At 40.3% G+C, this 23,681-nt stretch overlaps 1 protein-coding gene across 1 annotated transcript in view; it reads left to right on the top strand.

The window, feature by feature from the left end:
- LOC140229327 (phosphatidylinositol 3,4,5-trisphosphate 3-phosphatase and dual-specificity protein phosphatase PTEN-like) overlaps positions 1-10,613 on the top strand; it is a 35,982-nt gene extending 25,369 nt beyond the window's left edge. Inside the window, exons 6-8 of the mRNA XM_072309603.1 lie at positions 609-716; positions 7,906-8,187; positions 10,411-10,613. Of these exons, the coding sequence (XP_072165704.1) occupies positions 609-716; positions 7,906-8,187; positions 10,411-10,599 (579 nt within the window). The 3' untranslated portion in view covers positions 10,600-10,613. The remainder of the gene's footprint in view (positions 1-608; positions 717-7,905; positions 8,188-10,410) is intronic.
- Positions 10,614-23,681: the final 13,068 nt, after the last annotated feature.

Genomic DNA, 23,681 nt, shown 5'->3' with positions numbered 1-23,681 from the left:
ATGAGCTGGATCAGAGTTGATATTTCCACGCATTGTTAGAATTCACAAATGGCACCCGACTCATGAAATTTGCGAAATATATTGTGTTTCCAGTATTCTACATCTTGTTGCTGTCTGAACAGAAGTGTTAGTTGGTATTTTATGTTTGAGGTTTGCTGCTAGAGCAGCTCGTTATCTGGTATTATACAATACCAATGACATAAAGCTTAGTGAGGGTTGAAATGAACTCTGGTATGCTGCTGAAAGAAAGTCATAACAATTAAAAAAGAAGAAAGAAGAAGAAATGAAAGAAATATAACATTTATTTTGTGTGTTCTGCTTTGAAAGTCATGGGTTGTACAAACTATGCTGCCGTAGTATACATCTTGATAAACCAATGAGAAGCCAAAAAGTTACTCCATGGTAGTATTAGTCATAGCCTGTCTTCAGTGATTGTTGTGCCTTCAATTTTTCAAAGGAAATGGGGGATTTTGTTTGTTATGTACAGTGTTTAATTTTGTATGTTGCTTTCACAGTTTAGGAAGCAAATGTTGAAGCTCATGATTGCATAATTTTGTTTGTTTGCTTCTTTTTTTTTTCTTTTTTTTTACAACCTTGCGCATATCCAGGGAATCAAGAAAGGACTATCGTGCGTCGAATTTGAACTGCCAAAGCCGTTAAAGCTACACGATGACGTCAAAGTGGAATTCTATCACAAATCAGGGCTCCTAAAAATGGTAATATCTCGCTTTTTTTTTGTTTTTGTCAGAATATTTTCTGTGTGGGTTTTTGTGTTTTGTTTATATGTGTACAGGGTTGTTTGTGTGCAGAAATGCGTCTATGTAGTTATCAATATTATGAACACATTTTATTTGTCAAACTTTTGTTAAGTAGTTTCCATTGACACTACTGATCCTACAATCTTAATTTTTGATGTGTTAAGCATACATCTAAAATGACATAACTTCCCTTACTTTTCATTAGTCTCTTTTGAACATATGATTGAAGAGTAGTTGCAAGAAACTAGAAATTTGTAAGCTCTCTTCTGGAACACACGAGTATGTTACGTTTATGTAGCTGTGTGAACGTAACATTATTGCTCTCAGATATTTCCCAAATTGTTAAATACATCAGACAGATAATGTGAAGGAAGCAGGGGCTCTTCAGCTATGGGCAACTTTCTTCGGCACCCCCGACTAAGGATATGATGGTCCTTGGGTTGAAAATTCATTGGTTCTGGGTTATTACACCTCAGAATTATCTACATAAAAGTACATCTAACTCAGCTCGGTGTGATTGTGTGTGTATGTGTCTGTAGGCAGTATTATACTTCCCAAAGTGATGTGATGATAATTTTCGTCATTATTGTACTGATGTGCAGTGTTAAACCAAATTACCTGCTTGTGATGGTAAACCAAATTTTTAGAATGGAGCAAGTTTATCTCGCTGAATGAAATATCTAGGCAGAGTAGCAGCACATAAAGAATAGCATCATGGTAGTTTGCGCGCAACTCATTGTGACTAGCTAGCACATATACATGTATGTTTGTGATATCATGTACCAAATATGTGGCAGCAATGCGCAGTGCATGATATGCCAAAATAGTGTTTTCAGATTCAGCTATACTGTTTCATTGCAGTTAATCACTAACAATATCATCATGGTAAGTTTAGCATGATCTGATCTATTATGCCAATGTGGAAATATGAAGTCAGACACCTTCTTGTGTTCGTTATTGCACCTACCGTTACATTGATCCAAGTCTGTAGAATGTCAAATGGCTATTAAATCTGGGAGGGGGCGTTGGCCAGTAGCTGTCATACCAAAATGCTATGTAGAGACTGCAAAACTCTCTCCACCATTATGATGGTTTAAAGGGAAGATAGATGGCCATTGTGACTGTGTATTAAAGTCATTACCTATTTCCGATGGTATGCAACCATTTGGCTGAAAACTATGGTAAATTCCATGCACATAAGCACACTGAACCACACCCCCAGTGTACTCCCCTTCCAACCCCTCCAGTCCCACCTCCCCCAACAAAGATAGGCAACCTCCACCCCTCCCTTTCCCTACCCCCCCCATACACATATGGGCAGACAGAACAGCTCCCCTTGTTTTAGTTTCAACGTACTTACTCCAGTCCCATATATGATTCATTGATAGCATAGCACTCTGTGGTTTCTACATCTGCATAATCGCGCATGACACTTGATACGCACAAAGGGAAATATCCCCACAACAAAAGCGGCTGGTCGCCTAATTGCCGACAAGGGATGCATACTGTGCATTATTGAAGTGTGAATGTCGCACTGGGGACATGATGGCCATATGAAAGTCTGCAACATGCTGCAGGGGGGAGGGGGAAGGGGGGGGGGGATAGGGGTGAGAGACGGGCATTATTCAACATCTCGTTGTCATCTCGGTCCCGGGGTAAAGGGTCCAAGTGTGAAAGCAGACAGGATGTGGTTACACTAGCGATTTACTCTGGGTGTAAAACGTGCTGGATGGATATCCAATTCCGCTGCCACCAAGCTTCCTCCAACCCCGACCACCTGCCCAGCACAGTTTTGCCATGTCTGCCTTCCCCATAAAACTGATGTGTGGTGATTAGCCTGTTGAATGAAGGCTCTTTTTCCCCTCCTTCCCCCCCCCCCCCAACCTTTTTTTTTTTTTTTTTCTTTCTTTCTTTCTGGTTCACTGACTGGCAAATGTGTGATGATACTTCTGCAAAGTTTGATCCCCCTGCAAGAATACATTTACAGGTGGATGTCGGTGGGGGACGGTCAGATTACTAAATTACAGATGTGGCGTGATGAGTCGAAACAGAACATACTCCAAGGGGGGGGGGGGGGGGTTGTGGTAGGCAGATGCCTGCGGGAGTGTGGAGACCGAAGGACAGGACGCCCTCGTGCGGGATTAGATTGCATTCAAATTTGCCATTGCGCCGGTGGGCGTCTGGGGGCGCCAAACTGAATTATCCTTGCGGCCCCGGCGTGCGCGCTCGTTGCATTCGTGATCGTGTTAGCGCAATTGGATGACCGTAATTGCCAGCCGCAGGGGCCAGTTTATATCCGTTGGGGAATATTTGAATGGGGAGCAGTGTGCGAATGGTTCATTTACTGTGCTCTGCCATTAACCTGGGTACACACAACTTATTTCATTTGTCCGTGCCACATTTACTCCCCAGCCTGGGGTGGTTACAATTAGGAGATACAAGTAATTTTGCCCAGGGCAAAAGAAAGAAAGAAAAAATTAAAACACCACAGACAATCAATCTAGACGCCCACATTTCTAAAAATATAATTACAGTCCCTTGCAAGGAAACTGAGCATAATACAAGAATAACATGGGATGAAAGGACATGCTTGCAATTAATGGTAGAGTTGAAACATTTATATTTGAGTATATAAAGCATTGTCATCTCTTTCTCCATGTGTACAGATATTACATATTTATATGTATTCATAAAGATAGATAGTAATGATAAAAGCAAACATTGTTCCGACATATAGATAGGCAATGAAGAATGTACCTTAACAACTAATGAGAAAAGCTAGAAGACTGTAAATCCGACCTGAATGTGATTTGCATGCATACACTTCTTCATTCAGTACTGGACTCCACAATAGCAAATTTAATTACTTGCAAAATTGTCGGGACGTCCCGATTCCCCCCCCCCCCCCCCCAAATTAGACTCGCTAAATATAATGCCGTATACAGTATGTGTGTGTATGTATGTGTCTGTGTATAGGGATAGGGAGTTTGCGAGTGTGAGAAAAGGAGACCAAGAGAAGGAGGAGGAGAGAAAAATAGATAGATAGATAGATAGATAGATAGATAGATAGATAGATAGATAGATAGATAGATAGATAGAGAGGAGTGAGCGTGTGTAATTTGTATTATTTGTAGCACTTAACCTTTTACGAGGAAGTGAGAGGGCTGCTACGCCTTTCCTTCCTGTGGAGTGGTCTTCAGTGGAACACTTGGGGTCAGGAGGTACTGTACACTTTAACTGATGATAGGATCAAGTTTACCAACGCGTCACTTTTGAAATGTGTAGGTGCATATATACACACCTACATACATATATCTATGTATGTGTATGTATTTATATGTGAATGTGTGTATGTGTGTATGTATGTACAAGTGTATGTATGTATGTATAATGCATGTATAGTGTAGGTAGGTATAACTAAGTACAACTGTATGCATTGGTGTATATTTGGGTTTTCACTTTAATTGATTTAAATGTGTAGATTTGGGCTAATTGTTGTGTCCCTTAACTGATTTTTTTTTTTCACCATGTTCATTCAGGTGGGAGATATTGATAGATTTTTGATTTCCTTCTATAAATTGGTCTTTAGATGAATTCTTCTTGAGAGCAAGGGAACAGAATTGTTCATATTGGCATGGGAGGTCTGTGATTCAGAATTTGAATATAAAATGTCAGTGAGAATTTGTAGTGATGGAGATAGACATAAAAAACAAATATATACAGATATATATAATATATATATATATATATATATATATATATATATATATATATATATATATATATATATGTATAAACATATAAACATAATATACATACACACACATAGAGAGAGAAAAATTAAGAGAGATAGAAAAAGATGAAGTAAACCTTTTTTTTTTTGGGGGGGGGGGGGAGGTGGTCAGGAGAAGCTGTATTATCTTGAGGCAAATTGAAAACACCAATTTGAAATTGTATTCAGTATCTAATGTACCTTTAGACCTCCGAAGGGAATGATGCGGAACTGGATATCAAGGAACACGCATTATGGCCAGAAATCTGCAAAGATGGACTGCATCTGATTGTTTCGTTTACCTGTCATATCTCGTAGGGCTGCTTGAATAGTTCACCACGGACTACTTCAATTGCTGCAACAGGCACCAGAGTAGAGTAAAAACAAAACATTGCTGGGGGGGGGGGGGGGGGGAGGTAGGAGAAAAAGAGAGGGTTGGAATGAAACTTCCAGTTCATTGAGATGTGTATAAAGCTTCCTGCTTATGATTAAGGGTTTGCCGAGATTGCAGCATGGTCCATTCGTAGAGGAAATAAAAGGAAAGAAAGAGTGAAGAAGGTAATGGTTAGCTGGTAATAGGTAATAGCTGAGCATTCCCCTGGCCACAGCATGACTGCTGATTATCATACAAATAGTGAATGGTCATGAGTGCTATGGTACAAGATTTCGCACGAGGTGAAAGATAGAGGCGCTCTATTCAACGAGGCGAAGCCGAGTTGAATACTGTAAAACATGATATATTCGCGGCATGACTTTTTCGCGAATTGGAGCTGACGGCCTTTTTTGTTGCATGAAATTTTAGCGAACTGCCACTGGCATTCAATGCATATAGCGTAGACAAGAACTTTCGCGTGCATTTAAATTTCACGAATCTTGGTGCTCGCGAAATTCGCGAAATTAAAATGCACGCGAAAATTCCTCGTTTTACAGTAGTGCGCCTCATCTTTCACCGAGTGCGAAATCTTGTTCCATTGCACGAATAAAGACCATACACTATTCGTTTTATACAATACCTTGAACGTCAACAGATTTGGTCCACACAGATTATTGAATTTAGCACAGAATTGGCAAACATTTTCCATGAAAAACATATGAGTAGCCGTACAGTCGCAGTCACCGTGTACGTACGTACAGACACGCGAAACAAAGTTGTGTACAAAAATGAGTGACAAAAGTATGCACTTGTAAACGCACTTGTAATTGTTGAGTGCGCGCGCCAAATGTTTGTTTGTTGTGACATCAGAGCTGTGCGATGGAACAAAATCTGTTAGTCAATCTTGAATTTAACACGGGAGTCAATGGAAATGGGTGACTTCAGCCATGCGCTATCCATTTGTGCTCAAACAAAATTGCACGGCTGACAGCCAGAGCGTGCGATGGAACTTTTCACTAAATGTCACGTGATAGGCAATCGACCAATCGGATAGCTACATTCTAAATCGGTGTTGTATAAACTAATATATCAATACACCCTGCAGGAGACAGCAGATGGATTATTGTACGCTTTTGATACTGTATCTATTGACAGGGTAATGTTAAGTCGTCTAACTGTAGAAATATTAAAAAAAAACATTGAATATATGTCACTACAACAGTTACCACAAAGATGCGCATGTTCTGTTGTATTATAAAATGGGCTTTAGAATCTCTGCTCTTTGATCGATCAATTATCATGCATTGCTTTTTAACTGACCCACACTGTGCCATGCATCCGGTAAAATTTGAACTCACGAGCCATGCGTCCGATAAAATCCGAACGTGTGGCTCAAGCCTTGTATAGTGTAGGTGTACCGGATACATGATGGGGAAAAAGGTTGAATTTCATGAATTTACGGGCCCATTTTGTGGATCCTCAAGAATTGGATGCTCTCCTTTAACTTTGGAAACTCACGCATCCTATTCTCATCAATCCACTCTGTTCTGTGAATGATTTGTATACTGTAAAACCAGGAATGTTCGCGTGCATTTTAATTTCGCGAACTTCGCGAGCGCCAAGATTCACAAAATAAAATGCACCTGAAAGTTCCTGTCTACACTATATGCATTGAATCCCAGTGGCAATTCGCGAAAATTTCATGCTGCAAAAAAGGCTGTCGGCTCCAATTCGCGAAAATTTCATACCGCGAATATATAATGTTTTACACTAATCAATCTAATTGTCTCTGTGTCCATATAGTTATGTAAATATGTACATATACATAAAATGCATGTATCTATCCGACTTTCTCTTCATACATTGTATGCTGTGTGTGTGTGTGTGTACAACTGTGGTATGTGTGTTTGAGTGTTTAAACATGAATACATTTATTCATCACATCATGAGTCACAGACAGTGATATAAAATCATACAGAAATACAATCCTCATTTGTTCTTTTTGTCTGTGTCAACAAATTTGATTATTTTTTTTTGTCATGGTCATTGTTATTTAAAATGCTACTGTACGAATGTCATTACTATCATGAATGTACATGTGCCCTCGTAATTACAAAACTATACTGTCACTTCTTTCATCATAAGTGTAATGATGATCTTTTTGTCTTTGTCAACCAATTTAATATATATTTTTGTCACGGTCAGTGTTATCTAAAATGCTACTGTATGAACGTCATTAGTATCATGTATGTACATGTGCTCTCATAATTACATGATTACACATTCACTTCTTTCATCATAAGTGTAATGATGATAATCATATTTAGGAGACAAAGTGAATTTTTTTTTGGTTCAGTTTAGCATGCCCCATATTTAACACGGTCAGTGTTATCTATGAAAAATGCTACTGTACGAACGTCATTACTATCATGAATGTACATGCGCTCTCGTAATTACATAATTACATAATTACACATTCACTTCTTTCATCATAAGTGTAATGATGATAATCATATTTAGGAGACAAAGTGAATTTTTTTTTGGTTCAGTTTAGCATGCCCCATATTTAACATGGTCAGTGTTATCTAAAATGCTACTGCACGAATGTCATTACTATTATGAATGTACATGCGCTCGCGTAATTACATAATTACACATTCACTTCTTTCATCATAAGTGTAATGATGATAATCATATTTAGGAGACAAAGTGAATTTTTTGTTCAGTTTAGCATGCCCCATATTTTGCCTAATCAGTTTTATGTCGTAAATTGGAACAGCCTTAAAAGAGTCACAGGGTTTTTTTTTTTTCACAATCAGTATTTGCCTTATAGGATTGTGCATGTTTGATCTGAAAATATTTGCCATCGTGTGTATGGTTTTGATTTACTTGCTGATTGGGTCATCTTTTCTCTCTCTCCCTATCCCCTCCCTAACCCCAACCCCTTACCATGTCCCTCCCCTCTCTGTCGCTGAACCAAAATGGCCGCGGGGTCACCACAGGACAAGAAGCCCATGTTCCACTTCTGGTTCAATACCTACTTCATCGTCCACCCCATCCAACAAGACCGGGAGGAGCGGGGCCGCGGCAGGCACTCACGCCTCAGCAGCACCAACAGCACGGCTTCCTGCATGTCGGAGCAGGCGAGGGCGCCCTGCTTTGCCGAGGAGGAGGAGGAGGAGATGGCCAACGGGGGTGAGGAGTTTGTGCTGGAGCTGAAGAAGGACGAGATCGACAAGGCCAACAAGGATAAAACCAACAAAGTCTTCTCACCAAACTTGAGGGTGAGAAAACTTTTGAAACCATTCTCTCTCCCCTTCTCTCTATCTGTCCCCCCCCCCCCATCTCTCTTTCTCTGTAGCTGCAGTCACACAGACAAAACTTTGCAAAGTTTGAGTCCTCAAAGTTTTGCCAGTGTGACAACAAGTTTCCCAAAACCTCTCACTAAAACTAGGGAAATTTCCTGAATTCTCGCAATTATTCTCAAAGTCCTGACACACGCAACTGAAAGTTTATAAAGTTTGTCATGTGATCATTCCATCGTGGTGCTGCCGAAGCATGTGCTTATTGGGATGTACGTGTGTGCATTGTTACGTCGCAGTCATTAGCTGACGGACTGTGCGCCCTTTCTTCTTTGTTCCTCATGCGCTCCGGTGACCCAAAATTGGAGAACTGAGACTTTGAAAAGCTTGGCTGCCAGTGTGACTGGACGAACAGACTTTGCGAAAAGATCGCGGAGTTGAATTTCAAGAAGTCTGGCAAGTGTGATGGCAGCTAATCTCCCTCTGTCATTGTCTGTCTAAAGTTAGCATTGCCTTCATTTTGGCCCAATTTATCTGAAAATAATCATCATTTTGTAAAATGTGACCGACATTTTTTTTTTGTTTAATCAAAACTATACTGCCATTAGTAGTGGGATGCAAATTTTCTGAAGGTTAATTTAATTTTAGAAAGAGAATTTACACTCGTACTATAACTTTGGATGCAATCAGCAAAACAAAGAATGGAATATTTTTTAGATGAACTGAACAAAGTCAAATCATTAAGAGCATCATTATAAGGGGCACCTGTAATTTTGTCATTTTTGCTGCTCAACTGCTGTAATTTTCAGATTTCTATTGTCTGATGCACATGTAACATCACTGATTTCCCTAATTGGTTTATATTTCTCTCTCTCTCAGAAGGCAAATTTTCTTAATGACTCTGTGTAAGACTCATCAAGGATGTTGTGACAGCCAAAGTACATTGCCTTTCAGAATGCCAGAAAAAAAAAAAGCAGTCTTAGGCTTTTCGTGTTCAGTGCTACTTATAACAAGGAGCTCCTCACAGTGTTGATATACCTGATCTTTATATGATGATAGAAGTATATATATAATCGTTTGTCTCGCAAAGAAAATCGTAGGTGAGGCGTACGACGTTTTGCTCGCTACTGCTACCGTCAGGTACCTATACAAAGCTCAGCAGTAGGTGTGAAACATCATATGCCTCACATGTAATTTCTTCTTTGGTGAGAAATGATTATATATACATGTGTACCTCTATTGTCATAGAACTCACAGCGATGGTTAACATCTTCGCAATAATTTTTATATATGCAAACTGTCATAAAGGCCATACATGTGAAGTGTTTCATCTAAAAAGTGGAATGTTTGTGATAGCGGCTAGATTCATTCTAAGATGTGGAAGTTGTCATAGTTTTAGAAAGGCCAAGTCATATTTATTTTTTTTCGTTGACAGTGACATGGATGATTGGATAGTGCAGATTATACAGATCCCCATTAGCTGTTACCTGTATAGGCTAGCAAAAACTTAAAATTGAGTAAAACAACTGTCTGAAGACCATTTGTGACCGCCCAGCTCAAATCCCACATACAGTTTGAGATTAGGAATCTCTGTAGTGGACTAAAATATGTCATTTGGGTCGACCAACTCAGATCTTTAAAATTTGACTCACCTGGGAGAGCATTTTTTTTTTTCTCTACCTACTTTCACATCAATTCATTAGCAGTTTTCTGGACCATATTTTCTTACTCAAGTGCTGCTTTCACTGGAAAATGGAACACACTTTTATTCAATCTTCTACACAACACACCTGAGTGACCCTACTCTTGAAAAGCCACTTTTCTCTCATTTCTATGAAACTGCATCTCGTATTACTCTCTCATATTTCACTCACTTTCGGAATGGGTAAGGATGGTCCAATTTACACATGTTGAATATCATTTCAAAGCTTAGAGTCTACTCTCTTAAAAGCTATGTTGAAAAGTGGAAATTCATTTTTGCCTGCTTTTTATGTGTTTTGAGCTAGGCAGTCACATTTGTGCTGAAAAATAAAAATCAGACATGTGAGAATGTTTGATCTATGTAAGTTTTGAACAGTTCAGTATTGTCATTACGAATCATATATATCTCTTCATCTAATGAAGCAGCTTATCATCACCCAGTTTTTGTAATTGATGATCAGTAACATCCCCCTCCCCAAAACCTATTTTGTGTTCATCTCGTAGGTCAAGTTGTTCTTTTCGAGAGCACCCAGCGACCAGGCGCCGCCCACGCCCGAGCCCAGCGAGAGCAACCTCAGCCCGTCACCGAGCGAGAACGACCTCCTCGACCACCAGAACTCCTCCGGCACGGATTCGGGCGAGGACGACGACGACGACGTTATCTACCAAACGAGCGTGTCCTCCCTCGTATGATAGCGGTTTTTGGACTCTCCCCGACAGAGAGAGAGAGAGAGAGATGGAGAGAGTGAGAGATAGAGCGAGAGAAAGAAAGAGAACGAGAAGGAGTTCTCTTTGCCAATGTATCTTTATTCTTATTCTCTCTTTTATTTCATTTTTTGGGGTCATTTGTATTGTTGCGAGTACAGTACAAGCAGTTGTGTGACGATTCCCAGCACTCTGTGGACAGTTGGAATCACAGTGTTAACACAGTGTCTGCATGGTGTCTACACAACAGACTCGGTTTAGCAGGAGTGGGTATCCTCCCCCCTTTGATTAAGAAGATTGATGCTACCTGCCAAACACCTCACGGTACGGAATTCGTAGATGACGACGCGCATGTCCCTCCATCCGATCTCTGGGGGCGAAACAACGTCTGTAGATTTCAGCACCCATTCCTGGACAGCAGGGGCCAGCGTGTTTCACCCGAGTAGTGCTTACTATGTTTGCTCTGGTCCTCACTGCAAGTTCGTGCTAGCTGCACTTTTCAAAGTAGCCAGGTCCCCAGCTGAGACCCATGGACCTTCTCTCCAAGTTCAGACACCACAACAGATGATTACGCCTTGGGTAGCTGATCTGTTAACCTTCCCACTAAACAGTGTAGGTGTGCCTCGAGCCCTTTATTCTCTTTCCTTATCGGTCGGGGGTGTACCAGTGATTAAAGTTTTTGGTGTCCAACTTCAGGAGTGGAATGGGAGGGGCTGTTGATATTTTCTGAATGACATCATTGGCCGAGAGAGATGATGGTGGAATTTGACAAGAACAAAATCATTAATCTTGGTATTATTTCATTGTTGCAGAATTTAAGATAATCACTTTCAAGTACTTTGTTATACGGATATGTAATAATTGTAGGACAGACTACTAAAGCGTCAGAAGAACCGGCGACTTTGACTTGCTTTTGCGAGGAGGTGTTTCTCATTAAGAAAACTGGATTACATGCAGAAAGTTTGATAATGCATTCAGAAGTGAACATACGAAAGCGAGATATCCGTGAAATTGCGCATTACAGACAACACGAGAGTCCAATTTTGTCCAAAACTGCTCAAAATTGACAGACATAAGCAAGGTAAATATTTGATTTTACTCCCCATACTGAGCTGCCAAAAAGTGTTCCCCTTCCTGCCGGACTGTGTTAACGTGCAAAAAGGTCAGTGAATGATATAATCGGTGCATTGCTGGTGGGTAGTGACTGTGATTCACACAATTAGCCAGACATGCCCCTTAAGTTCAACCCCCCCCCCCCCCCAAAAAAAAAAGGGAAAAAAGAAAGCAAGTTCAACAAACACTGAGGTGCAGTAGCCTTTGGTAAAATCCATGAGAGTATGTGTTACTTTTATTGTGGTGCCTTTTTTTCCCCTCATATAAGTTTCACTCTGGTGACAGTTTTACTGAGTTCTCACAATTCTGTGCAGCTGGACAGAATTTTTAGTTTCACTTTGATCATTATTGGTACATATCTAAAGGTGAATCTATAGAAAGAAGAAAAAATTAATTACCAGTACACGTTTAAAGGTGGAATCTAAAGAAAGAGGAAAAACAAATTACCAGTACAAGTAGGCACTCACACACACTTATTGAAAGGAATTGCCTACTGTAAATAATATGTGAAAAAAACATAATCAATGTAGAATATGTCATGGATTTAATCATCTCTTTTCGTTTGCTATACCAAGATTTCAGAAAAAAATTAAGTATTGTCACGTATTTGCTCAGTGACTCATTAAAGGGGCAGTAGAAGGTTTGTTCACATTGACATTTTAGATAATGGAGAGGGAAAGGGAATTGGCGGAAATACCATATGTCAAGGGATAATGATGTATTACAAAACCTGATGCATCTGCTTCATGATCCTCTTCATTTTGAAGTCTTTGAAAGTGTGTTCTATTTTGGATTCCTGCACTCACCCACCTTAATGACTCTTATAATACAAGTATGGCTGCCTTAAAGGTAAAGAATGACAGCATTTCTACTTTTGCCACCCAATTAGCAGCCTACCCAATGTGAAACAATAGGTTTCCCCCACCCTTGATCTTTTGATGAGCCTTGAAGTCTGGCCTGTGATGATCTTCTGTTACACAAAAAAAAAAATAAAAAAAAAATCATTGTCCTGACCTTTAGTCTCTCAATACCCCATTCCACAGAGATTTTGCCTCATCAGTCACTTGTTGGATGCAAAGTTTGTTCTGGTGCGCTAGAGTTACATTACAGCGCTGCATAGCAGACCATAGCTTTTGTTTTTGTTTTGTTTTGTTTAGTAACGCTGACCAAATCCCTGTCACACTACTGTCGTGTAGATTCAAGTTCTGTATGGGTGTGAATCATCACTGCCCACCAGCAATGCATATTGGTCCTTTACACAAGACTTTGGAATGATGCACAAAAGACTCTCAGTTGCTGCCTTGCCGCTTCGCAAATTACGCTTGCAGAAAGCATTATCGAAGAGACAAGAGTAATCCTCATGTATGAGAGGTGTGGTTTTTATCCCCCCCCCCATTTATTTATTTGTATTTATTTTTGCTTGTTTGCTCGGTGCACTCTTATGCAGATGTAAACATGTTGGTTAAATGTGTAACAGGAATGCTGTGTAGAAAGAAGCAAAAAATATTTTAGCATTCATGTCAGATCAGTGTAGGCATCTTGGGCCTCTCCCCTGTGTAACAAAGGTCTGCCAAATTTTGGACCGTGAACGAGTGTCCTGACAATTTATTCTCCGTGTTGTAGGAGGGTCAGCTTTAAAAAGTGCAGCCTTGAAACCTATATGAGCTGCTGTCCCTGTGTGTATGTGTGTGTCCAAGAAGTGGACTGTCAGAGCACAAAACTCAAGCCACTGGCACAAAAGCCCACATGTCCAGTCGGCATGGCGATAGAATCATGTGTTCAAAAGTACAAATCTCGGAATGTGAAGGTGTGACACTCGGGCGTACCAGCAATTTCGGGCTTTCCTGGGTAGCCGTAGTGTTTTTTTGATGCATCAGAGATGTTCCTTCTTCCTTTTTAAAAACAGATCATGCCAGTGAAACGGTTCTTGAGATTCCGAAATGGTTCTCAAGATTTTGAAAAAGAGGTGGCGTGTGAACAGGCATGCGTCAAAGAAATGTAATGTGTACGTCACTGGGAGAGAAATTTCATAAGTATAATTACACTCTGTGCTCATTGTCATAATCCTAGATTTCTCAGTTGTAAAGAAGTGGGAGTATGTAGCTGGGTATGAAACATATTTTGAATCTTCCTAGAGAGTTTTAGAGGAGAAACTGCCCTACCACAATTCTTCATTACTGTTCCTTGGCCTTTTATGTTACAATTAAGAAAAAAAAAATCAAATCTTTGATCGTCATTAACATAACTAATACATAAGGAATGATATCATCCCACATTTTTAGGAGCAAAATGCAAGTTCTATCCATCTCTTTTGGTGGACTATGCTACAATGACCTGAACTAAAAACAATAACACAAATTCTGATATTGAATGTTTGTTCCATATCCCACCATCATAATATATTCTAACTTCAAGTGGTTTTCTTTTCTCAACTCTTTTTTTGTTTCTTTTTTCTTTTTCTTTTTTGAGAATGAAAGGATTGGAGGAGAAAAAAAGACCCAAAGAAGAGTTTTTTTAGGAGTATGCTGATAGGGACTGACAGCTGTCACAGTGGGCAGATCTTCACTATTTGTTTGTTTCAGAAAAGAGTAATTATCTTTTAATCAGAAAGCCATGAAATCAAACATATTCATGCTCAGTCTCTTTCCTGTCAAAGGCTTATGTATGTAGCTTCATACAGCTAGTTCTTTCCAGTCCATTACTACTGTAACAGCACTGCTGTCGCTGTGTAATCTGTATTGTTGATGAGCTATATTGTCAGCCCAGTTGTTAATTATTGTCTTGACTTTATTACTGTTGTTGTAATCAGATTGTTGTTTATGTTTTTTTTTCAGATGATTGTTAATTTATTAAACAAATTTATGTTGCGTTAGAGTCAAACGATGGGACCAAAGGAGTGAAAGAGATTAATTAACCAAAAATATCCGTTTGTTGATATCCAAGTACTGACCTATGTTGCTTAGTAATTGTATGCTATAGAAATGTAGATTGAAAGTTTTTTCCTCTTCATTTGTTTTTCTGTCAGCGTGATTGAGACACATTCCACCAAAAGTTTTTTAAAAAAAGAGGAGAATGGCGTACGTACTCACAGTGGAACTACCTTATTATATTTCTTGTGTGAAAGGGCGTATCATGTAAAATTCAATGAATAGTACAGTTCTAATTTGGCCGCCACAGTACGGGTGAAATTCTGTGTCAGAGAGGGGTTGAAGATGAAGACGATTTCTCAAATGGGACAAGCAAGGGCCATCTCAGCAAAGTGAAACAAGATTCTGTTGGAAGTCTTGCTCGCGGACGGTTCTTTGCTCTGAAATTTGACGATGTGGGAAGTCCTCTCCTTTCATGAACCTGCCACTGGTAAAATCCACACAAGGTCTGTTGGGCATGTTCTGAAATCCTGTGGCCAGAAATGAGGAGAAATTTATCCAAGGGCATGAGATAATCATTTTTTTGCATGCAGTTGATCCCAACTGAGTCAAGATTTTTGATCAGCAGGAGGGGAGATGTTGTTCAATAGAGCGATGATGATTATTTCGTAACGAGCAAGTCCCTTGTTCTGGTACTGGACTACTGTCGAGATTCACAAATTTCAAATTTGGGAGAGCTCACCGACTGCTACTGCAAATTTGAACAAATATGTAGAGGATGGTTCCCCCTCCTCCCGACTCCTTTGCATCTTGTGTCATATGGATAGATTTATCTTCATACTCCCCAAAGCAACAAACAAACATGAAAGCATCTTTGTGGAACCTCGGTATATTTGGCTTCAGTAGGTTTACACAACTTCTGAAAACTTTTATTTGTTAAACAGTCTTTCGAGTCTATGTCATCAGCATGTCAAATCCAACCACCTTGTCAAAAGAGAAGAGTAATGCACTGTAGTGCTTAATGCTGTAGGTGGCTTAAAGCTGATACGCAGTCCCGCAAGAAGAATACATACTGTTCTGGAGTGCTCTTTCACAAGTTTGTGAATAGTTCAATATCATCTGTCAAGAAGACACATGTGGAGATATGTGGTTGCAGTGGTCAATTTTCCATTCTGGTCAACTTTTGATTCCAATTAGCAGTTTATTGTTGTTGTTGTTTTGTTTTTGTTTTTTTCTCTCTCTCTCTTTCTCATATAGCTTGCATATCTCTGGATGTCTTGTGTTTTTTCCTGTTTGGATGATGTACGTTAAGAGGTGCAGGTGTAGTTGAAAGAATAACTTTCCAAATAATCATCTCTCCAGGTGACTGTGTTGAACTGTATTATGATATGGCATTTCTTGTTCTCACCAACCCCAATGAATCTGCAATATTAGAAGCATTAAGAACAACTAAAAACTAAAGAGTAAAAGTTGGAGAGCAGATGTTGCCCTAATGGCATTGAATATAACTCAGCCTAAAGTCAGTTAGTGGAGGTGGGAGCGGGCATGGCTTATTAAAAAAAAGAAGTCAAAATGAAGGTTGGGATAGAAATTAAGTTAAAGTCATCACACTGAACAGGGATACCACATCAGAGCACTGATGTGAATGACTTCATAGATATCATGAGGAATTTTTGTAACTTAACTCTGATTCTTTCATGGAGATATTGGAGAATTAACGGTAGACATTAGGTACTAGTAGCCAGATTAAACTTTTGGGGACACGACTTGGAAAAGAGAGATCAAAAAAAAAAAAAAAAAAAATAGCATCGCAGTATTCCTTGCAACTGATTGACAAATTGCCCTACATCGACGTAAATAAGCACTGAATTGATCAGTGTTTTAGTAGTAGCCATGATAAAAAAATCATGGGCGTACATACTCGAGCAGGATTCGAACCTACGACCTCCTGATCACCGGACAGGCGTCATCTCCACTAGACCACCGAGCTTTCGCCCGAAAGCAAGTGTTGGTTCTAATCCTTATAGCATGCAGCGGGTACTGCTTTGTTATTCAAATTCATGATTTTCTTCCGTCGAGATGTTTTTCATTGCAACTGATTGACAAATTGCCCTACATCGACGTAAATAAGCACTGAATTGATCTGTGTTTTAGTAGTAGCCATGATAAAAAAATCATGGGCGTACATACTCGAGCAGGATTCGAACCTACGACCTCCTGATCACCGGACAGGCGTCATCTCCACTAGACCACCGAGCTTTCGCCCGAAAGCAAGTGTTGGTTCTAATCCTTATAGCATGCAGCGGGTACTGCTTTGTTATTCAAATTCATGATTTTCTTCCGTCGAGATGTTTTTCATTGCAACTGATTGACAAATTGCCCTACATCGACGTAAATAAGCACTGAATTGATCAGTGTTTTAGTAGTAGCCATGATAAAAAAATCATGGGCGTACATACTCGAGCAGGATTCGAACCTACGACCTCCTGATCACCGGACAGGCGTCATCTCCACTAGACCACCGAGCTTTCGCCCGAAAGCAAGTGTTGGTTCTAATCCTTATAGCATGCAGCGGGTACTGCTTTGTTATTCAAATTCATGATTTTCTTCCGTCGAGATGTTTTTCATTGCAACTGATTGACAAATTGCCCTACATCGACGTAAATAAGCACTGAATTGATCAGTGTTTTAGTAGTAGCCATGATAAAAAATCATGGGCGTACATACTCGAGCAGGATTCGAACCTACGACCTCCTGATCACCGGACAGGCGTCATCTCCACTAGACCACCGAGCTTTCGCCCGAAAGCAAGTGTTGGTTCTAATCCTTATAGCATGCAGCGGGTACTGCTTTGTTATTCAAATTCATGATTTTCTTCCGTCGAGATGTTTTTCATTGCAACTGATTGACAAATTGCCCTACATCGACGTAAATAAGCACTGAATTGATCAGTGTTTTAGTAGTAGCCATGATAAAAAAATCATGGGCGTACATACTCGAGCAGGATTCGAACCTACGACCTCCTGATCACCGGACAGGCGTCATCTCCACTAGACCACCGAGCTTTCGCCCGAAAGCAAGTGTTGGTTCTAATCCTTATAGCATGCAGCGGGTACTGCTTTGTTATTCAAATTCATGATTTTCTTCCGTCGAGATGTTTTTCATTGCAACTGATTGACAAATTGCCCTACATCGACGTAAATAAGCACTGAATTGATCAGTGTTTTAGTAGTAGCCATGATAAAAAAATCATGGGCGTACATACTCGAGCAGGATTCGAACCTACGACCTCCTGATCACCGGACAGGCGTCATCTCCACTAGACCACCGAGCTTTCGCCCGAAAGCAAGTGTTGGTTCTAATCCTTATAGCATCCTTATCTTATCCTTAAATCATGAATTTGAATAACAAAGCAGTACCCGCTGCATGCTATAAGGATTAGAACCAACACTTGCTTTCGGGCGAAAGCTCGGTGGTCTAGTGGAGATGACGCCTGTCCGGTGATCAGGAGGTCGTAGGTTCGAATCCTGCTCGAGTATGTACGCCCATGATTTTTTTATCATGGCTACTACTAAAACACTGATCAATTCAGTGCTTATTTACGTCGATGTAGGGCAATTTGTCAATCAGTTGCAATGAAAAACATCTCGACGGAAGAAAATCATGAATTTGAATAACAAAGCAGTACCCGCTGCATGCTATAAGGATTAGAACCAACACTTGCTTTCGGGCGAAAGCTCGGTGGTCTAGTGGAGATGACGCCTGTCCGGTGATCAGGAGGTCGTAGGTTCGAATCCTGCTCGAGTATGTACGCCCATGATTTTTTTATCATGGCTACTACTAAAACACTGATCAATTCAGTGCTTATTTACGTCGATGTAGGGCAATTTGTCAATCAGTTGCAATGAAAAACATCTCGACGGAAGAAAATCATGAATTTGAATAACAAAGCAGTACCCGCTGCATGCTATAAGGATTAGAACCAACACTTGCTTTCGGGCGAAAGCTCGGTGGTCTAGTGGAGATGACGCCTGTCCGGTGATCAGGAGGTCGTAGGTTCGAATCCTGCTCGAGTATGTACGCCCATGATTTTTTTATCATGGCTACTACTAAAACACTGATCAATTCAGTGCTTATTTACGTCGATGTAGGGCAATTTGTCAATCAGTTGCAATGAAAAACATCTCGACGGAAGAAAATCATGAATTTGAATAACAAAGCAGTACCCGCTGCATGCTATAAGGATTAGAACCAACACTTGCTTTCGGGCGAAAGCTCGGTGGTCTAGTGGAGATGACGCCTGTCCGGTGATCAGGAGGTCGTAGGTTCGAATCCTGCTCGAGTATGTACGCCCATGATTTTTTTATCATGGCTACTACTAAAACACTGATCAATTCAGTGCTTATTTACGTCGATGTAGGGCAATTTGTCAATCAGTTGCAATGAAAAACATCTCGACGGAAGAAAATCATGAATTTGAATAACAAAGCAGTACCCGCTGCATGCTATAAGGATTAGAACCAACACTTGCTTTCGGGCGAAAGCTCGGTGGTCTAGTGGAGATGACGCCTGTCCGGTGATCAGGAGGTCGTAGGTTCGAATCCTGCTCGAGTATGTACGCCCATGATTTTTTTATCATAGCTACTACTAAAACACTGATCAATTCAGTGCTTATTTACGTCGATGTAGGGCAATTTGTCAATCAGTTGCAATGAAAAACATCTCGACGGAAGAAAATCATGAATTTGAATCGCAGTATTCCTCGTTGTTGTGATCGTAGGATTATGAAAGAACTTGTGCAGCATCGTTGCGAGGGGGCTTCTGGTGAGAAGGCCACTGTTAGGATCATACAAAGTTTGGCAAATGTCTGCCAGTCCCTCACATACAAACTGAAGTAGGTGCTCATTGTCATAACTATCATCATGGTCTCCAGGGAGTTTAAAGGAGCATGCCTCAACTTGGTTTGCTGTACGATCAAGAGTATATGGGAAGTTATGAATGTAAGCATCTCGACAGAAGTATAGTCAGTCCCATCCATGATAAGTCTCTCCAAGACCAAGTCTGTACAGTGGGTACAAGATGATATTCTTGCAAGAGAGCTTTAAAGCTTGAAAGCTGGAGAGCTGGAGAGCTCCGGAAAGAGAGAGAGAGAGAAATAACAACAACAACCCACGATCAAATATTTGGTTGAGGCAAGTTGCAACCGACTGCTGGATTTCATTAGGCTTCAGACATTCGACCACAGCGTAACTTGACCTTTGGCAGTAAGAGAAGAACGTCATTACATCATATAGTACCACAAAGTATTTCTTTTTATTCTTACGCGGTGATTTGTTATAGCATTGATAAGAATAAAGGCTATCTTGCTTTTTGTACTACACATTAGGGCATAGTAGTACTATAGTCTGGTGTACACCGAAAACAGAGACAAAATCTAGTGTGTAATTTTTTTACAGGTCTTAGCAACAGTATTGAGTCTCAGCACTTCTTTGTAGTTCTATGGTGATTTTTTCTTCATTTTTTTTTTGTCAGTGCTAGTACTGTGGATAAAATTATCCTAAAAACAAATGTGCTTATCTCAGGACGTAATGGCAAAGAGCGTTTTTCTCATGTTGGTACGATGTGAAGGCATTAGAAATGCCAGTAGAGAACAGAATGATCTTTAACCTCTTTTTTCCTCCCCCATTTCTGCTGGTGAGTAACTGAGCCCTGGTACTTCCAAGGCAAATAGAGATGCAAGTTGGTGCTCCTTTGACACGAGCGAGCACGTGCCAGAGAAAGGCCTAGTCCAGCCTCGGGGCTGCTCAGTTTAAGTCTACCTCAAGACACACTCTGAGGGCCAGCCTTGGGACCTGTCTTAGACCTATATTTAGGCTGGGGTGGCCCCGTGGTAGAATTGAATCATGTAGGATCTTCGGCGGCTGTGGATGCCGTCGTGACTCATTGCTTAGTCATGTGACCTCTGTTCCTCTGCTGTGAAACCCTGCCCATTTTTATGTGTATTTGCAATGCCATGGTGGTGTATTCCCAGCAGAGCAAGGAGGGTGAACTTGGAGGTCACCTGTATATGTGTTGCAGATGCAGTGAGAAGTACAGTGTGAACGGGGCCAACCATGTTGTAACAGGAAGTAACTAGCCCGCAGGCAGGCTTTCTGGGTGGGAATGGGGTCTGAGTTCTCTGTACACTCTCCCTGAGCTACACCAGCTTGAATCACATCTTTGTTTCTATTTAAATTGAACCATTTTTCCTCCCCCCCCCCCCCATTGGTACACAGTACTGGAGAATACAACGTCCAAGATGGGGTCAGAATGTAATGTATGTACATCTACAATGTATGTAAAGCCCATATTTTTTTATTTATTCAATGTGATAATCAGATATATTGCAAGGGCAACAGTTTGTCGAATGGTCTAGCATTGTGTACGGACGCTGAAAATGTCTGAAAATTTTCTATGCATGACGTTGATACGTAGTGAATGACGAGTCTTTGAAATGCTGATGAGATGTCACGACATGACAAATTTTAACCTCCCCCGGTCTGATATGCCAGGAATTCCCTGTCAAACAACTGTGCGATCAGATCATGGTAGTTTTAATATTTAGATAATACACTAATTTTTTCTGTGTGTATGTATGATATGTACTATTGTGTACAAAGAATGAATACTCTTTCATGGTGTAATTTATGTAAAAAGTGAAAGAGAGATAGTTAGATAGATAAAGTAGAGGAAGAGAAACAGAAAGAGAGAGAGTGAGAGTGCGAGTGTGAAAACAGAGAATGTAAGTGTTTGAGAGAAAGTGTAACAATGGGAATATCAGAAGGTTTTTTGTGTCGGTACAAGACACGGTGGAATAAAAAAAAAAAACCTTCTTGAACACATCTCCAAGCTGTGTTCCCTAATGTGTATATAACAGATGATCTATGGGGATGCTTGTCTTCTGTTACAGCCGTTTTTTTAACAATCCTGTCACCTAGTCAATGTTTCTCTTGTTAATTTCTGCTGACATGTGCAGTCTGTTATGCATTTCCCCTTTCCAATGTCAATGTGTATTTTTTTTTCTCTCTTCTGCATAGTAGCACATTTTTTTCCTTTTTTTATTGATCAACTTGTAGAATATATTTAACTTGTGACTGCTTTCAGAATGAGGATTTCATGATTTTGTATTTTGCAATTGTTGTAAGTGACATGTGATCAAAACTGTTGGGCATTTGAGGGAGAAAAATTACATTTTTTGTTTGCCAAAAGCGAAAAAAAAAAATAAGAGAGAAAGTTTGATAGATTTAAAATGCCAGAAAGCTCCTTAGACAGAGCTGTGGGTGGGGATTGGCTTAGCATCGAGAATTCCCCCCCCCCCCTCACCACCACCACAGTTGCCATGAGACGATTGATGGAGTACTAGTATATGTTGGCCAAACCGTAACTGAATTGTATTTCATCCGTGGATTCATTTGATGCGACCAATGCCCGCAGAATTTGTGACGTTTTGTTTCCTCCTTCCTGCTTTCCCCAAATGTTGCAGCCATTTGAGTCAATTTGTGTCATTTAGAATTCAAATCAGCATCTTAACTCTGTAACAGAAGACATTGTCACTTTGGGAGCAGAAGGGCACAAGTGCCAAAGAGTTGACAATGCCAAACAACCTTGGGCCCCTCAACTTACGAAAAGGTTGTAAGCCTGGATGTACAAGATATACCGGTACACAAGGCTCAGCTGATTCAGTGGTAACGTTGTGTGTTGGAACGGGGACATCAAGTGTCAGATATTAGCTATCTCACAGACTATGGTTTAAGAGTATTATTTTCTTGGGTTAAGCAGTAGGGCATACAGTGGACAGTAAGCAGTAGGGCCTACAATATGACAGTTTGCATGCATCATCCTCATTTGGATGCAAAAGGAGCAAAAATGTGTCGGGGGGGGGGGGGGAAGGGTGTTTGAGATGATAACTGGCAATTGAAATTTTACATTGCTTCTTGTTAGTACATTGCTTTCAATTTTTAATCTGTGATATCATATGACAAACACATGGTTGCTATGCAGTGTATGCCCGGGACATTCAAATTGCATATCAGTCATTTTTTGTTTTCCTCAACTTGATTGTACTACTGTATTGTCATGCAGTGACTGAGTTTGCATGGGTATACAACATGTATCATTCCTGTAAGGGATGTCTGAAGGGGAAAAAGGGTCTTCATGATGTGGGTAAGAAACGGGCGTGAGTGTCGCACAGTTCAGACATGGTGCTTTCAGAGCCATTAACAACGGTCCAGTGCAAATGTATAGGGGACGGGAGCTTTGGTTACAAAATGTGCCAGTCTCATGTTAGCTTGGTAATATCTTAACTTCTTGAAGAAATGAATAAAAAAACAAAACAACAACAACAGATAGAAAATCTATGTGATAAGCATGGTTGGTTTTTCGTAAATCTTAGAAGCATTCCGAGCTGGTCTTGTGCTCATTCCCCTCCCTCTGAAATGCCCACAAGAATATCAAATCTTTCAAAGGCAACTCAGACTTGGTGTAGATCCTATTTAGACTTCGTGCAGGTGTCATAGGTAGTGTAGATTTTGTATTCCCGTCTAGATGGGTATGAGCATGATCACTAAAAATTATCCCTTCTTATGAACAATGCTGGGAATGAATGGACAAAGACTCTTATCGGAGAGTATGTAAATGTGACTTTAACCTTTGTAGAAAAACAAAAAACAAAAAAAGTGAACTTACTTCTGCAGCTGGTGCCATAGAAAACAAGCACTGCAAGAGATCTGCTTGGGTGTTTTTTTCCCCCTCTTCTCTCCCCCCCCCCCTTTTTCTTTCTTGTTTCTAGGTGGTTTGGTATCAAAAGAGCATGTGCCAAAATATCTGACTTCCAAAGGGGTCCCCATTTGTGAATAGAATCCCCCTCTTCCTCCTCCTCCTCCTCCTCTAACCCTCCATCTGTCACTGTAAGACATATAGGCTGATACCCTCCCAGTTATTTGTAAATAGAATATGCCAAGGACATTGGAGGATAACAGTTAGCTCTTGTTATTAATTTCTTTTTTTTTTCTAAGGCACCTTTTAAAACTGGTTCTTTTTTCTTGTCAGTTG

The sequence above is a fragment of the Diadema setosum genome, chromosome 5 (assembly GCF_964275005.1).
Source record: "Diadema setosum chromosome 5, eeDiaSeto1, whole genome shotgun sequence".
In the NCBI taxonomy this organism is placed as follows: Eukaryota; Metazoa; Echinodermata; class Echinoidea; order Diadematoida; family Diadematidae; genus Diadema; species Diadema setosum.
Note: the sequence above shows the minus strand (reverse complement) of the source record. Positions and strands in the feature narration are given on the sequence as shown.